Below are 17,057 nucleotides of genomic sequence, written 5' to 3' on the forward strand. Positions count from 1 at the left end.
GCCCGGGCTCCTGCCGTCACAGCAGCGGGAAACGGGGAACGGGGCTGGTGTCGTCACAGCAACGTGGAACGGGGACCGTGGCTGCTGTCGTCAGAGCAACCGGGACCGGGGCTGGTGTCGTCACAACAAGGGGGAACAGGGATAGGGGAGCGGGACTCGTGTAGTCACATCACGGGCTACGAGAACAGGGGACCGGGGCTGGTGTCGTCACGGGAACGGGGCCCAGGGACGGAGCAACGGGCCCCGCCCGTGCGGCGCGAGCCGCCGGATAGCGGGTGACGGCGCCGACGTCACAGCCCTCATTTGCATACATTTACCTTTGCGCCCCGCGGCGGCCAATCAGCTGGCGCCGCTCACCTGCTGCGGCCGCACCCGCGCGCGGCCGGGGGCGGGGCCGCGGCCTCCTGGCGGAGCGGCGGCCGCGCGGGGCGGCGGTGGCGGCGGAGCGATGGCGTGCGGGGGCTTCGCCTGCTCCAAGAACTGCCTGTGCGCCCTCAACCTGCTCTACACGGTGCGTGCCCGCCGCGCTGCGCTCGGGGCCCGCCGGCCGCTGCGGGCTCTGCCTCGTCCCTCTGCTCCCGCCGCCAGCTCAGCTGGGCTGGGCTGGGATAGGGAGGGGAGTTGGCGTGGCGGGGCTCGCTGCGCTTCTGCCGGCGGGATGTAGCTGGGGGGGTCCGCGCTGCGGCCGCTGGGCGGTCGCGGCTTCCGGCTCGGGAGGATGGGGAGGGAGGGGTGAGGAGGTGACAGCAGCGGTTAGGCCGGGCTTTGTCACCGCGCGGACGTGGCTGCTCGGGATCAAAATCCAGCGAGGCCCGGGAGCGCTGCCCGCCTGGGGCGGCGGCGGCGGCTGGATCGTCTCCTGCGGGGAGCGGCCCCGGGGCCCGGCCCGCCGGTGCTGCCCTTTTTGTCCGGCTGCAAAGGGCGCTGCACCAATCCAGGCGTGAAGCGGGGAAGGGTTTGTTCTGTTGTTCCTCAGCCAAGCATCAGCGCCCGAAGGAGTGCGGTTGGGTCAGTGACGAGGCCCCGGCACCCCCGGTGTTCCTGGGATAAACCAGGGAGTCACCAAGTTGGGCTGCCTGCGGTGCTGGGAAGATACGTGAGGAGGGGAAAAGTAGGATGTTAAAGTGAAATAAATGACTTTGCTGGGGAGCTACAGGCAGGTGCCTGGTTCTGTTCCAGAGTGTTGGAGGGTCTGTTTTCAACAGGGAAGAAAAAATCTCCAATTGTGGTGTAGCTACAGGAATTTTTCCCCTCGATATCTATTTTTAAAGGGCTCAGAAATAACACGAAACGGGAGTAAGGGTAATGGCTTCCTCTCACAGAACATCTGGAGAGGTAGAATGTCCTCTAATGTTTCAAGTTTAACAACTCTGCTTGGGAGTGACTTTGAGCAGACTGAAATTGGGGTCACCCAGTGCTTTTGGACAGTGTATCTGTACTTTTCCAAAAGCAATGCCTGATCTGGGCTGAGAACAAGACTAGAGAACAAGCAGGTCAACGCTGTTCATCAGAACAAACAGTACCTGGCAGTAACTGGACCTGATGGAGCGCAAAGGAATGTGCTGAATCCAGAGCTGCTTGATGTTCTTGGGTGTGCAAGGTGACCCAACCCCCCTTTCCTCAGAAAAGAGCAGAAGAGAAACCTTTATGTAGGAGAGGCTGCATAATTACTTGGCCTCCATCCTTGGAGGAGCTTGTGGAGTGAAATATGTCCCTGAAAAAGTCTGGAGCATGCTTAGGCAGCCCAGCCTACCTACTGTGAAATTTAGCTTGGATCCCTGCGATGCCTCCTGTTGTTGGGCTACACTTAGTCAGAACAGAGGGGAGCAGATAGGTGTTTGCTATCTGTAGTTGAAGGTAAGTTTAATGGATGTAGAGTGTCACAATGGAGCTAAGTTAGAATCATAAAATAGCTGAGGTTGAAAGGGTCCCCAGAAGATCATTATGGTCAACTTTTCCTGAGATTTTCCTGTGCCAGAAGGTGGGTTATGGGTGCATTATCCCATCCCAATTTTGCTTTTCAGTTAATGCAACACTTCTTTTGTTATTACTGCTATTATTCCTTGAGTGACAGAAGAGTGAGAGAAATCTGGATCATTCTCAGAGGGATGCACAAGTAATACTGTAATGTCATGTGGACAGCAGGTGTTTTTTTTCTGTTGACTGCATCATTAATTCTACAGTCATATAGCCATATATTAATCAGGTGTAATGAGCCTGGTAGGTCTTTTGGGCATATCTGGCCATAGCAAGGTGGGTTGAACTTTTGGACTTCTGTAGTTCTGTCTGTGGTACCTGTACAGTGTATTTACCACTTTAATCTCTGCTGTGATGAATGCTTGAGTAGACTTTACTTTGTGGGTGTCACTTTGTCTTCTGTCTTTTGACCTATACAAAACATCTGTTTTTGCTGAAGGGAAGGAATGACTTCTTTAAATCATAGTTACAAGAATGTCCAATTGTTATTGCTAGTATTGTTCATTAATAAAACAAGTTACAAGACTTAATGCTTTTAAATTCCTAGCTGGGCAAATTACACTTAAAGTGCTTACTTGGTCTGGTACAATTATAAAGTGTGTGGGCTTCTCTGTTCCTTGGTTAGACAGAAACCTAAAATAAAGGGTTGAAGTAGCAACCCTTTGAATGATGGACTTATTTTTTCCCAGCTGGAAAAACAATACAGAAGACAATCACAGCAATAACATAATGATTGTCTCTTTGAAATAGTGTTGATTCACTAATAAATGGTGAGAAGGGAGTAGTGGTGGTAAGAAGGGATAGGTGACACTTCTTGGATGTTTTTGTAGCCAGCACTGATGTGTCTGTATGACATGAATTAACCTTGAAAACTGTATATTGGAAGTTTCAGTTTACATTCTGCCTTTCATTAAAACACTGTAGATAAAATATTATATTGGAGCTTAACTTATTTTTAAATTTTTTTTAGTACTGTCTTTTTTATTTTTTTGCAGTAGTACGCCAAGAAAAATATATGTCCTGGCAGTAATAAATCAGTTACTGGTTTAAGGCAAGAAACCAGAATTCCACCAACCAAACTGCTCACTTGATCTCCTTTCAGATGTTACTTTGCTGATGACTTTTAGTTCTTCTCCTGACTAAGTTAGGGTCCTTAGGCCCTGATTCTATTTTTCAGTCTATTTTATGTGAGTAATTCTGGCATCCATGCTGAGTCTTGCTGACTTGAGTATGGTTCCTTATGGGTAGAGGAAGTGTAGGAAAAAATAATTGAGACTATTTATTGACTCTGAGTACATGATGATGTATATTGTCAGAATAAAGCCTTACATGGAAGAACTGAATACAAGAAGCTTTAAAATACTAATTTTTGGTATCTGGCCTATTTAGTTTTTATTCAGTCAGTCATATTTACATTTCCCATCAAATGGCAGGTCTATACAAACTTTAAAGTGCCTGTTCACAGAATTAATCCAAATTCAGGGATATGTTTGTAGCTTAAAACTTAAGCTTCCGAGGAAGTCTTCAATGTTTGTGTTGAAGTGCAGAGAGTCAGTATCTTTGTTCGTATCTGATTTTCAGAGAGGAAAGGGAAGTTCCTAACTAGTGGTGAAAGGCTGAAGTGGTAGGTGAGCCACAAGATTAAATATTCAAATAAAAAAGCAGTACTTACAGTTCATTTGGGTGGTGTGTGCTGATTTTGTCACCCAAAGAGCTACCTAATTATTGCTGCAGCAGGAAACATGAAATGTTTGTTGGCAGTATGTAAGGATCTCACATTTTGATGAGCAGGCTTTATGTTTTCTTACACTTAGAACAGCCATTTGATTTCAATTAAACCATACAGTACCTTTTCCATTAGAAATGTGTATTTTTAGTAGCTTATTCAATTCAATTTCAAAGCTTATTCAATAAAAGCATCCACATTTACTTGTAACACTAGAAAGTACCATATCAAAATAATTCACTTTTTATATTATGTCATTCTCTGAACCTCTTTTTTAATTGCCTATTAAGTGGCTTTTGCATCCATTTTCAAAGCATTGTGTTTGAAAGAGTTTTTGGGCTTGTTTGTTTTGTTTTTCCTATCTGTCTCTTGTTCTCTGGGTGCTTTAATTATTGAAGTTGCATTTGGGCTTTCTGCCCTCTTTATCAAACTTGGTTTCCCTGTATTATGGAAATAGCAAAGAAAAGTATAGAAATTCTCAGATTTGGACAGTGTGTGATTGGTATCATAGAATGATTTGGGTTGGAAGGGACCTTCAAAATCTTGATAGTCCAACCCATCTGCCATGGACAGGGACACCTACCACCAGACCAGGTTGTTCAAAGCCTCATCCAACATGGCCTTGAAGATTTTAAGAGGGTTTTTAATTACTAAGGTATTTTATAATAATGTTTGTCTTGCTTTCAGAGTTCCTGATGCAGAGAAATCAGGATCATCTTCCATGCAAATCTGTCTGCTTCATCTTTTTGCTGCATAGGGAAACTTAGTGTCTGAGGCAGGGTGAACATCTGGATTTTCCTCAGGAAAGGGAACGTGTCTTTGTGTTCTCTGATATTTCCTGACTGGTCTAGTGGCTGCACAGAGCCAGGTACAAGCAGACAGGAGTTAGAGAAGCACAGTTCTTGCCTCAGGTGGCGATTTCTTTCACATTGATTAGTGAACCCACAGTCTCTGAGTGCAGCTCCATTTTGGTTTGTCCTAAGCTTGTTTTCAGCTGTAAGATAAATAGGATAAAATACCCACTGCTTGCCCTGTCTGACAGGCTCTGGTCAGCATTCAGGTGTGCAGCATCCAGAGTTTGCCCCAGCACCAGCCTGTTCTGTGCTGGTCTCCCTCACTGTCACGCCTGGATGCTCAGCAAATGGGACAGGTTGCCTTGGGGCCATTTCTGTTGTTCTCAAGAGCATTTTGAAGATGGCAGTGTAAGCTGGGCTGTCTAGTCTTGACATGTAAATAAAAGTGCTGCAGAAGCTGCCAGGTATTGGTCAAGGAAGCTAATGTTGGTCATGTCAGTCTTGTGGCCTTTTTGTTTTCATTGGCATTTTGGGCAGGTTTCTATGCTCACGCTTGAGAACACATAAGAATACAGCAAAAGTACAGATACTTAAAGATGTTTTTCCAGGGCTTGGAAAGGCCCTGGGCTATGCTGTGTGTCAGTTTATAGCCAAAGTGACAGAGGTCTGTGGTGGTGGGTCAGAATCTAGACGTGCGCTTGGTCCATAGCCAGGACAGAGTTCTGGTTTTCCAATGTCCTTTGCAGAGTGTGCAGTGGCATGAGGAGCTAAGAAGGCAGCCTGTCCTTAGGGAAAGGGGAGAATGACAGGGCACAGAGGAGGAGGGTATATGGAACATGGTGTGTTCTGATACTGCTGGTCTTTTCAGCCATCCTGGTGGTGCAGTAGGGCTCTTTAAAACCAGCACAATTACTGAGAACCCCTTTGAGTGTCCTGCAGAAGCCTTGTAGCTTATATCATTAGTTGTGGAGTTTTGTGTTGAAGAAGATATTATTTGTGTGGAAGAAGGATCTATGGGCTGACCAGGCTTTATAAAAACATTTTGTAACCCCTTAAAAAACAATGAACAAACACGCAAGTAAAAGTAAACATTTTAGAACATAATTGTTCCTGCTGCACAGCAGAAAGCTTTCATTTCCAAAGACCAGAGGGTATTAAGCAGGGGTTAAATCTAACTGACATTTTAGTGTGTAAATAGTTTGTTACATGACCAATAAAGTGAATAACTCTTTACAAGGCCTGAAACTTAAAGAACAGGCTTTTGTGATAGGAGCCAGGAATGCTGCCTTTCATATAAGTTGCTTGTTCTATACTCCGTGTCTCAAGGCTGTTCAGTAATCATACTGCTGATCACTCTTCATTTAAGTAAGTCTCATAAAGGTGGAGGATTTTGCTATCTGTTAGAAGTCCTTTGGAGATACCCAGAGCTTTTCTTTGCTCTCAGAAAAGCTGAAGTAGTACTGTAAAGAAATAAAATTGCTTACAGGTTGAGTAGCTTACAGCTGTGATAGAAACCAATTTAACTTCATTTTAACTTGCTAAAGGTTTTGTTTATACCACTATGCACTGCCTGTTGTTTTAACGTGGTGTTTTTAAATTAAGTGCCAGGAATCAGAATTGTCTTCTAGATTCTCTGTGGCTGTGCAGAAATGGTTACCCAAGTGGAATGGGAGAGTAGTGGAAGCCTCTAGCTTAAGTATATATGTTTGACATTTAAATTTTAAAGCACCCTTTAAAGTAGTAGAATATAAACTTGTATGTGGGAAAAGAGGTTAGGGAAGATGTATTTCATCATTTGTGTAATCTCTCTGGTTTTAGTTCCTGTTCCATATTCACTTTGACAGCTATTCTGTAAATATTTCCCTTGCTGATATGAGAATAAATGATATATAATCTCTTTACCTAGGAATGGTGAGCCAGTAGTTCATAAAATTTAAATTCTGAAATGTGGTTTTTACCATCTCGTGTTAGCACTGAGGTGGTAAGGAAGCAGGGGGAATACCAGCTTCAGCATATGACTTCCTTCCTAGCCAGCAGTCCAAGCTAGTTGAAATACCAAAAAGTTGCCAGTTAGTCAAGACAGCAGATTTGCTGATGGCTTGCTGTTGTAGGAAGGAGGAAGTGGTTTTAGCATTTGAATTGTTTCTCATGGCATTGTATAGAGAAATAGTTTGTCAGTATCTTTGTTTCTTTTTTGTAATCCAGACTATAAAATTGCAGTAAGTACAGGAGGGGCACTTGTGGAAAGAAATATGTTTTTTCCACTACAGGAAGGAGGGAAATGAGCAGCTGTGTGCATGGGAGAACTTGGATTTAAAGAAGAGAGAAAATTTGGAGGTTTGTTAGGGAAACTCTTATATTTAGAACAGCTCTGAAGTTCAAGTGTGTGTATGTATGTGTATTAAATAAAGGGAAATTATCAGACTTAAAAAAAGGGAAGAGATCAGATCTAAACTGGAGTCTGATCTCTTCCACTGATCTTGAACTCCAATCCTCCCTAGTTTTCCCTATACAGATACTGACATTGGACTAATGTTTTGTCTACTGACAATATGCTTGAATTTTTTTTCTATTTGTTTTACTCCAAAGTAGAAATACTCTAATCTCATAGGGAAAACCACTGATCTTCACCTAGAATTTGTGCTAACTAAAGGTTTGTTCTGGTAAGGCATTTACTTAATTCAGTATATAAACTAGTAATTTTGAAATTATGCTAAGCCTGTATTTGTGTGTGTGCCTTTAAGTAAGGTAGCTAGGGTTTGAACTGGTAGAGAAGATAGTCCTTGGTCACTGCTGAATCCACCTCTTATCTATCTGTTAAAACTTTGAATTTTGGTTTGGAGAGAGTGGCATGGTCAAAGTGCTGGCTGTGGTGTGTGGGAGTGTTGGTTGGAAGGCATTTTTGGGGCTCATCAGTCCAGGCCCCTGATCAGGATTATGAGTACACTGTCTGTGGCTTAGCCTGTGGAGTCTTGGACACCCCTGAGATCATCCCCAGACCACCTTGCAGGTGTTTTTTCTCATGTCCAGTGAACCTCCCAAGCTGTTACTTACGATACCAGAAGAGTTTGCTTCCATGTTTATGTAAGGTGCCTTCAGCTTTAGTTAGTGTGTGATTAGCCCAGGCAGCCTCTGTCACACTAAAGAAACCCAGCTCCATCCCCTCTTCTGACACCTCTCATTAGCAACACTCCATGCCATTTTACTGACTCCTGCCAGGTTCTCAAATTCCTTTTCTGCCTGGGGGACTTGAAATAGAACACAGCATTTGAGCTTCAGTCTCGCCAGCATTGTGTTTCCTTTGATTGCACTCTTCTTGGTTTCCCTGTTTGCAGTGAGAGCTGACTCCTGGCTTGTGTTCAACCTGACAAACAATCTGATCTCCAGATCTGTCTCATTAAGGCTGTTGTTAACTGCTCTGATCCCAGGCAACACTGGAGCACCCAGGAGCACAATTTTTTACTTTGTAAGGTTCCTGAGGTTGGCTTATTCCTCAAGTTTATCAAGGTATATCTGAGTTAAATCTCTTTTTTGAGAGTCACCCAACTCCTCCTTGTTTAGTATCATCCACATGTTCTTTGAGAAATAATTTTGTGTTATATTCAGGTGTTTGATGAAGATACTGTGTGATACTGGCTCCAGCCTTTGTGGTGGTGCTTACCTGCTGCCAGCAGCATGCTGAGCCACCAATTGCTGCTCTTCAGGTTCAGCACTCTGGCCTGTGGCTGTTCAGTCTTAACAAGTCATTTCTCCAGCCTTCCTGTGGGCAATTGGATTAACCCTAATCACTAAAAACTGGACTGTGATTTCAGATATTTCTGGTAAATACATCGAGCAGATATTTTAAGTGTTACTAACCAAAGCTAGCTTTGTGTAAGTAAATTCATATAGGTAAAATGATGTTTCACAGATAATTTAGCCTTCCAAGGATGGTACTGTTTATTTTGGGAGGCTTCTGCTGCTGTGAAATGTGGTCTCAGTTAAATAAAATGTGACATTCAGAAGCTTCATAGAGAGTCCTTCCACCTTCATTGAACAGAAATACTTGGCCTTTTTGCATGTAGGTAAAGCTTGTTGGTTTAGAATGTACATGTTCCTCATTTGAAGTGGTTAGGGTCACTAATTTTGTTTCAAGTACATCGTACTATAAAGCCATAGCAGCTTCAGTTTTAGATATATTGCATTTAAATCCTTTCATCTCAAAACACTGGAGTAAGCACTGTTGAGTAGTTATTTCTAGTGGCTAAACAGTATGTAGCACTGTGAGCCTTGCATTGTTTTACAGACTTTAAGAAACTCTTTTCAAAACAGTTATTATCTCTTTTTGTAGTAATGTGCTTTTACTTTAGTTGTTAACATTATGGCACTATAAAACTACATAGAGAAAGTTATTACTCTCATTCAGATGGTCTATGCCAAACCTGAATATGAGGGAACAACCATAATTTCATCTTTCAGTAAACATGTGGAGGAGACAGAAACTTAATATTAAATCAGTTTCTGGAGTGATTAGTAGATCTGTGGTCTCCATTTCAGTTTTGAAACAGTCAATTTTCCACAATTTCAAGTGGCAAGAAAGGAGTGGCCAGTAATGATTTTGATCCACATCATGGATCTGCCTGACTGCATTCAGCATTTTCCTATAGTTTGTCAGCCAGAGCCCAGTAGCCTGGATCTGTGATCACACTGAATTTTCAGATGTTTTAAGGAATTGGACAATTCCTAACTTTGTCAAGGAAAATAGAGCCTTGGTATTATGGAGGTAACAGGTGAAAATGAGATTGATAGTTCTAAAACTTGAGCTCAATAATGGGTTTAAAATCCAGAGAGACATTTTTTCCCCCACTTGATCAAAAACCAGACCTTTTCTAGATTCAAAATGTGGCTGTTTCTACCAGAAAAGCTTTTTGTGCCAGGGTGTCAGGACAGCTCTGGTGTCATGCAGATAATTTTATGCATGCATCATCAGATTAATGTAAGATGAGATCAGTAATGGCATCAAGAAGCAACTGGTACCCTGCACTTCACAGACTGTGTTTATCCAGGAGGTCTTAGAGGCACAGATTTTGTCTCTTGTTTTGATTTCAGTATTTTAAGAATGAACTAATTTCATCTAATGCTTTTGGACCTCTTATGAAGTGAACAAAGAGCTGAGCAAACATGTATTTTGCTATCCTGGAGGCAGATTGGTGGAAGATTTGCCCTCAGACAGAAAAGTATCAGTGAAAACTATTAGGAACAAAGTTTCATCTGCTCTTCTGTGTGAAATGAGCTTTGTCATTGCTTGTGAGATTTGTTTTTTGAAGACCTATGTAGTGGAAGTGTGAGTTCAGTATTTAGGAGCTGATGCAGAGCATGGGATGTCAGACAGCACTTTTTGATTGGAAATTGGGCTGTGGGGTTTCTTTAGTTACTTGCTTCTGGTACTTACATGGAAAAATCAATCTTTCCATTGGAATGAGACAGTGAAAAAAGTAAGTGGGCATAGATCAGAAAAGGTAGGTCTTGCAATAAACTGTTTGATTAGCCAGGCTAATTTTTAATATACTGGTATCAGGAAATTTACAGCCTTGTGCAGCATGGATTCAGAAAATTTGTCTGTGTAAGAGCCAAGGTGTTTTATTTTAGTTTTTTCTTCAGTCCTCTCTGTAATTTTGATTCATGACACCTTGGCCTGTTATTTTGGTTTTAAATAAATGTGGTAATTTAGGCTTTTTGTTTAAAAGAAACAAAGACAAATGTGAAATCATGCTAAACTCTGCTGGTACTGAACAATTCCTTTGAATTTTATATTGTTTTTTTATCTTTATGTGTTAAGAGAGAAGTGTAGGTATGAAAAATACCCTGCCTTTGTTCTTGCAGGCTCTTGAATTTCTTGTATGGATTACTGGCTTTTGGTAAAAAGTTTTTTGAGATATATTCCTGTGTGAACACAAAAAAAATTCCACCTGCTGTGTTTAGATCTTGATGAGCATCTCTAGTTGTTTTAGTAGCTTTCTTGATGTTATCTTAGATTTCCATGTTTCAAAAGCTGCATTACTTAGGTAGTTCTCTAAAATGTACTTAAATGGAAAAAATATACAGATGTATTTGGCATTAATACCAACAAGAATTCCCAGATGTAGGGTAAGTATACTAAAGTGATAAGTTGGAAATTACCTTTGTTTTTTTTAATTCTTCCTGACTCTGGGTACGCAGTAAAATGTGCTTCATGAGAATGTGACCTGTTTGAATGGAAATGGTGAGCAAGTGTAAGTGCTTGCTCTCTACCTGTTGTTGAGCAAAGCCAAGTAGTTGAACTAGACTAAGTGCCTACTCTTTTATATTGTTGGTTTGGAATTTTTTAATAGCTATAAAGCTGAGTATTTTTTTGTGAGATCAGAAAGGTAACACTTGCATGTGGAATTGGTGTCATTTAACAGAGAATGTAATGAGCAATGTTACACATAGGTCTGTTTCAAACCAGAGTGTGTTGGGCATCTTGTGCCTTGCACATCTGGATTGGCTTTGCTGCTTCCCTCCTGCTGGATGGACTTCATTACAGATTTCTCTGCAGCTTTTCATGTTGGAATTTCTTTTTTCTAGGGTTTGTGTTTTTTTGGTGTGGAAACAGGAAAGGCTGGAGCTTCCTGCCCATATAAACAATAAATCTCTGTGAAGTAACTGGGACAGATTCCTGCCTGCCTTCCCTGAATACCATGTTTAAAAGGAAGGAAACAGCATAAGTGTTTTGGGTATTAAAATAGGATTCACTTATTAGTAGAGCTATTTTCTTGGATACCTTTATTGTTTTAGTACTGTATAAAGTCCTTGCAATTCAGATCTGAAATGTGTTTTTTGTGACCATGCTAACTATTGTGTTACATTATCAAGTATGTAGAAACTTCTTTAATGAATTAATACAGCTGATTAGAGTAAGTTTTGGCAAAGTGCCCTTTTTTTCACATTCGGAGCTGTATAGCTGTATATTCTATTTTCTTTAAATATACTGCCACAGTTTCACAAAAGATCTGAAATTTTGGTTCTTACTCCACTTTGAATTAAAGCTAATGATTTTTAGCTTATTTGTCATTTATGTTATGATCTAGTTTAGTGTCTCTAGTCAGTCACTGATAGTACAACATGGCTTGACTTACAGGTGATTTGAGTTGTAACAGTTCCACATTGACAGTGTGGAAGAATATGTATGCCTTAAAACATTGGAACTGAAATTACTTATACAATTATGTGGAGGATTGGTTTGTTTAGGGTTGTGTTTCCTCTCTTTCCACTAGCAAGAAAAATTGTACCTTTTTAAAAACAACTTAAATGCAAAAAAATTACCTGTGTGTGGGAGCCTGTTTTAATATGCAGTCTAACTTTGTGTTTTCTCTCCCCTCCAGCTGGTGAGCCTGCTGCTGATTGGAATTGCAGCATGGGGAATTGGCTTTGGCCTCATCTCTAGTTTCAGAGTCGTTGGAGTGGTAATCGCCGTAGGAGTCTTCCTCTTCTTTATTGCCTTAGTTGGATTGATCGGTGCAGTGAAACATCATCAAGTATTGCTATTCTTTGTATCCTTCTGATGCCCTGCAGTGTTTGATGGCAGCGTGGTTGGAGCTGTGTAAACAACGTCCTGTGTCAGCTGAGACTGCCGGGGGAGGGGCTTCAGGAACAGAGCAGAAATTCGCGATCTTGCTTTGGTCAAGTGCAGTCTAAATTAGACTTCCTTCCCGTTTAACTTTTAGTTTTTTTTTTCCCTTTCCATTGTTTGTGCTCTGAAGTTAGAAGTATTCACATCTCTTTTTATAAATAAGGCTCTTTTAATTCTTTGAGAGCTTTTTATGGTAGCTCACTGTGTCACAGGTGCCTCTTGCTGTGTGCTCAGCCCTACATGGGGCTGAAGTAGGTGAACTATTAATATTTAACTTTTGTGGTCTGTGAATAAGAACTGACCTCCACTTTACAAACAGCTCAATTGTGTGAAGTATCTGCCTCTGAACACAACAGCCACATTTTGAAAGTACTCCCCGACTTTCAAAACATGATCTTTTGTATCAAAGTTTATTCTTGTTGTTTTATGCCATCTTCAGATGCAGTAGTCCAGAAGTGTGTGAGGCTGTGTTCCAAGAGCAACTCTTAACTTTTTTTATTTTTAATCTACACTAAAGTTTTTTTTGGTAATTAATTACAGGACTTTGTCATTGAAAAAAAAGCAACCTGAATATGCAATACCCCCAAAAATATCTTCTCTACTGCTTTATTTAAGTGAAGTATAATGAAATTACATGAGTCCCTAAAGCTGGAGCAGATGGCTGGAGATCTTGCTCTCAAGCTCCTTTTATTGACCTCTCTGCTCATGTTTTCTTGCTAGGCAAGAAACACCTTACAAGGAAATACCACCAATGTATAGTAGCCGAAAGAGATAATATATGATGATTGTGTTTTGGGAACATTATTTAGGTCGTCTTTTCCACATGGAGTCTGAATTTGCTTCCACAGTTCTTTTGTTTTAGAGGACTTACTGTTACCTGGTGAAGTAAGGAATACCATTAGGTGCATATGTTACACTCGCAAATGAATTTTGCTTTTATATCCTTAACTATTGTTTCCAGTACATGATTATTCTTCTGCTAGTCTTTATTGTCCAGTTTTCTGTCTCCTGTGCTTGTTTGGCACTAAATGAGGAACAGCAGGTAAGAAAAGTTTCCTGCCTTCTCAGTTAATCCATAGCATAACACTATAAATATATATGTACACAGGCACATGTATTTGTATGTAGTCCTCCATAAAATAGGGAGAGCATATTTTAAGAAAATCAGCATTGTCCTATTTATTAAAGAGTTGACCTTGGTCAGTGTTTGGCTCTGGTAGCTAGAAAAGAATACATTTGGGTCCTAAAATTACTTTTTTAAAAAAAAATTAATTTGTTTTTAGGCTTCCTTTCTAGGTTTATTGTCGCAGGTGTAGCAGCATGATGTCTTGATTATATCTTGTGTTCAGTAATTTCAGATAAACTGATGAAATCTTATCTGAAATATACAGTAATCATGGTTGAATTGTTCGTGTGTAACTGGAAAAGTCATAACTACATTAGGGAGTTACTTGTGAAAGTAAAAGAGTCTTCCATGTGGTATGGAGACCAGTTCTTAGTGCATAAGAGGTGGGTAAGGGCACAGTGACTAAACAATAGGTTTCTGCATGTGAGGGTGCTTTTTGTGTGTAGCCTGGCCAGTCCCAGCTAGATGAGTCACATTTCCCTTTACTAGTGATCTTGTTGGGTTTAGCAAAAACAAAGGAAGGAAAGGAATTATACCCATGAATGTGCTGCTCTTAGGTGCTGTTCTTTCTTTAGCTACACAGCCTCTTTGGACACTCCAGTTGTTTTTAATATATTTACATTCTCCTGTTAAGCATCAAGATCTGAAGGCTTTAGTTAGGACATTATCAACTAGATTTTGTATGTGGGCTTGCAATGTAAAACAGTTAAAAAATTAATGTAATATGTATTTGCTTATGGCTTCTAGAGTGAACTTCTAGAGGTGGGATGGAGTAACACCAACAGTGCAAGAACAGATATCGAGAGAAATCTGAATTGTTGTGGATTCAGAGTTTTTTATCCCAATGAAACCTGCGCCGCTGTAAGTTCTTCAAGTGGGAAAAACCATAACTTATTCACACTGTGTTTGTTCAAAAATGTTTCCATAGTTACAGCAAGCAGCATTTTAACAGGTGTGTAATGTAGTTGTTACAGTGACATTAAGCTCTTAACTTACTGGAAAGACAGTTTCAGGGCACCCTGCAAAGTTTGTACTCCACTGTCATTTATTTATACACTTGTGCTCTTGGAGTCTTTTAAAACTGCTGTAGTTTTGTCTGTGGGTAGCAGTCTCTTCTAGAACAAACTAGATGCTTTCAAACAACAAAGTGTCATCAGCAAATGGAAAGCAATTCTCTGTATCTGTTGCAGGATTGTCTTAGAACTCTCCACTGTAAACCATGTGCACCAATAATGGAAGAATATGCTGGAATGGTGCTGAGATTTGTTGGTGGGATAGGACTCTTCTTCAGCTTCACAGAGGTGAGTGAGTGGTTGGAAAATTGAGTGCTTTTCCCCCACTTTTTATGCTTTGCTTTGTGAAACACATTTTTAGGCGGTTTATTACAGGAAACCTCAGTGCAGTGTCAGGAATCAGATAATTAATTAGACCAAATTTTTCAAAGCTTGATGGCCTTGATGACAGACCTGTGCCTGTTAGAAGGAAGGCTTTTCTTGCAGCTTTGTTATTTAGACTATAAACATCAGCATTAAAATGTGTTGCTGTAAAGTTCAAGCTTTTCAGAAACTTAGCTGTTCAAGTGTACCATTCTCCAGCAGTATTAAAAGAGTGCTGTTGCTTTACCTTGTTCCCTTTTCTTCCCATCTATTCCCCACTCTAGCACACATAAGGTCTTTGAGGATTTTTTTTTTGGTGCTGCCTGTAGTGCAAAGATAGAGTTGCACAAGTGTGAACTGTATTTTAAACAGTAGGTTAAAATTAAGAAGGTCTTTTGACTCTTTGCTTTAGTACCATGATGATGCATAACTTGCTTTATTGATTGGAGCATAAAAATCCTCAGAGTAGGCCTTTTCTAATCCCAGAGAAGAGCATGTGAAAATGCTCTTCCTGCTGCTTAGTGCACTTTTGAGAAGGTTTGTAAATAAGACAACAAGAAGAGAGATACAGCAACTTAAACAGTATCACACTGATCTCAGCCATCTCAGCTAAAATGTGAAGGTGCTGGGGGGAATGACAAGATTTGAAAATGCACAAGAATAGCTGTATAGTTAAGTGGTAATGGTAAAATTAAACAGTTCAGAGGGTTTTTTTATCATTATATTAAAAGCAGCTTTATGAGTATTTATGATTTGGGAAGGGGGGAAGAATAATTTAACTTTTGTTATAAAAAAAATGGGAAATTTTTTATTGCATTGTGAATATGAATTTGGATTTTGTTGTTCATAGTTTTGTGGGTTTTGTGTTGTTTTTCTCTCTGTTGCTAGGGTATGATTTTTCTTAGAGAGGGTGCATTCTTTTTTCTAATTAAGAAAGATGGAATGTGGTTGTACAATTTTAGCAACAGTAAAATATGCTAAACTTGTATCCTACACTGAAAATTCTTTGTCATAATTTTATGTTTAAAATAAATTTTGTAAAACTAGATGATGAGATGGAAACTCTCCGCTTAATAATATCTTTGGTTTTTATTTTCAGATTCTGGGAGTTTGGCTGACTTACAGATACAGGAACCAAAAGGATCCTCGTGCAAACCCTAGTGCATTTATTTGATGAGTTTATAAAGGACTAAACCTTCTCTCTGCACCATCTACTTAAAAATACTGATTCTCCATAGTTTGGTATTTCTCCATAATAGGTATTCTACATGTACGCAAAATAAAACACAAGTCCTGTAAGAAATGTGTAGTTTTCATATTTAATTTCTACTATTTTTCTTGTAAGAATCTCTATCTTAAAGTAGATGGGTGCATTCAGTAGCTGGGCGGAGTTGAACTGCTGATTAAGACTTTGTTAATTGTTATGGTAAACTCTGTGCAATGAGTTTTATAGCACTACTGGGTTATCTGCTGTAAAAAAAAACCCTAGAGGTATTTTCTGCTGTATTCATTGATTACAGAAACTCACGTGAATTCTCATTAAAATGATAAAAATTTACGGTGGATGGTTGGGTATGATTTACTTAGGTTTTAGGATGTACTCTAGTAAACTTTTTTGTCGCCCACTTTCCTGTTAAGGTAAAAATAGAAGCTAGAGATGTTATTTTCTATAGTGCACAAAAGTGTATGTTAATGACTACTGTAGTTTTCACCCCTCCCCTTTCCTGATTGTTTTGGTTTTCTGGTAGCTTTAGAATTTTGTTGAGAATAAAAACAATGTTAATAAATATTGTCATTATGAGAACAATGACTGAAGAAAACCAGGAGAATGTAATCTGCAGCTGATTAACTTGAAACTTTTTTTCCCTTGACAATGAATGAGGTTTGGTATTTGCACAATCAATGTCTGTCATCTCTGATATAAGAAACTTGATGTCTGGAAAGTTGTTGTACAGCTATTTTTTTTTAGATGGTGTTAAGTCATTGTTGTAATAACTCAGCAGTGTATAGTTCTGTGTCATCCAGATAACAGTCTTGATTTCATGAGAGATTGAATGACATGTAAAAAAAAACAAGAAAGAAAAACGGCAACAAAACCAAAAATGCTTTCCAGTAGTTTCTTTTCTGAAAACAAAGAATTCAAGTTAGAATGGTATGTTACTCATGTAGGAAGGGTTGTCTGATCTGAAGGGAAGTGTGGTCCCTCTTGCTGCCTTTGAAAGCAGTGGTGCATCAGCTGAAACAGCAGACATCTAAACACCCCAGGTGCACAATTTGCTTCTAACCATACTGAATTGCAGATCTGCACTGCACCTTTTCTTCATTCATTCTTCACTCAGTTGCTGCTGCTGTCGGGGTAGGCAGTTGCTGTAGCCTGAAAGACAAATCTACAGGCAGAAAAGGGGAAGAGTATTAAGGCCCTCTGCCA

At 40.3% G+C, this 17,057-nt stretch overlaps 1 protein-coding gene across 1 annotated transcript; it reads left to right on the forward strand.

The window, feature by feature from the left end:
- The first annotated feature begins 304 nt into the window (after nt 1-304).
- On the forward strand, nt 305-16,187 carry TSPAN13 (tetraspanin 13). Its single transcript, XM_005480842.4, has 6 exons — nt 305-511; nt 11,880-12,047; nt 13,089-13,169; nt 14,001-14,114; nt 14,444-14,554; nt 15,729-16,187. Exons 1-6 carry the CDS (start codon nt 449-451, stop codon nt 15,801-15,803), a joined length of 612 nt encoding a protein of 203 aa, XP_005480899.1. The 5' UTR covers nt 305-448; the 3' UTR covers nt 15,804-16,187.
- Nucleotides 16,188-17,057: the final 870 nt, after the last annotated feature.

The sequence above is a fragment of the Zonotrichia albicollis genome, chromosome 1 (assembly GCF_047830755.1).
Source record: "Zonotrichia albicollis isolate bZonAlb1 chromosome 1, bZonAlb1.hap1, whole genome shotgun sequence".
Classification (NCBI taxonomy): Eukaryota; Metazoa; Chordata; class Aves; order Passeriformes; family Passerellidae; genus Zonotrichia; species Zonotrichia albicollis.

Excerpts from the sequence above, each read along its gene's own strand:
- TSPAN13 (XM_005480842.4), top strand. The coding sequence starts at position 449 with ATGGCGTGCGGGGGCTTCGCCTGCTCCAAGAACTGCCTGTGCGCCCTC. Across the intron at positions 512-11,879 it reads CCCTCAACCTGCTCTACACG|CTGGTGAGCCTGCTGCTGAT; the intron begins GTGCGTGCCCGC and ends TCTCCCCTCCAG. Across the intron at positions 14,555-15,728 it reads TCTTCTTCAGCTTCACAGAG|ATTCTGGGAGTTTGGCTGAC; the intron begins GTGAGTGAGTGG and ends TTTTATTTTCAG.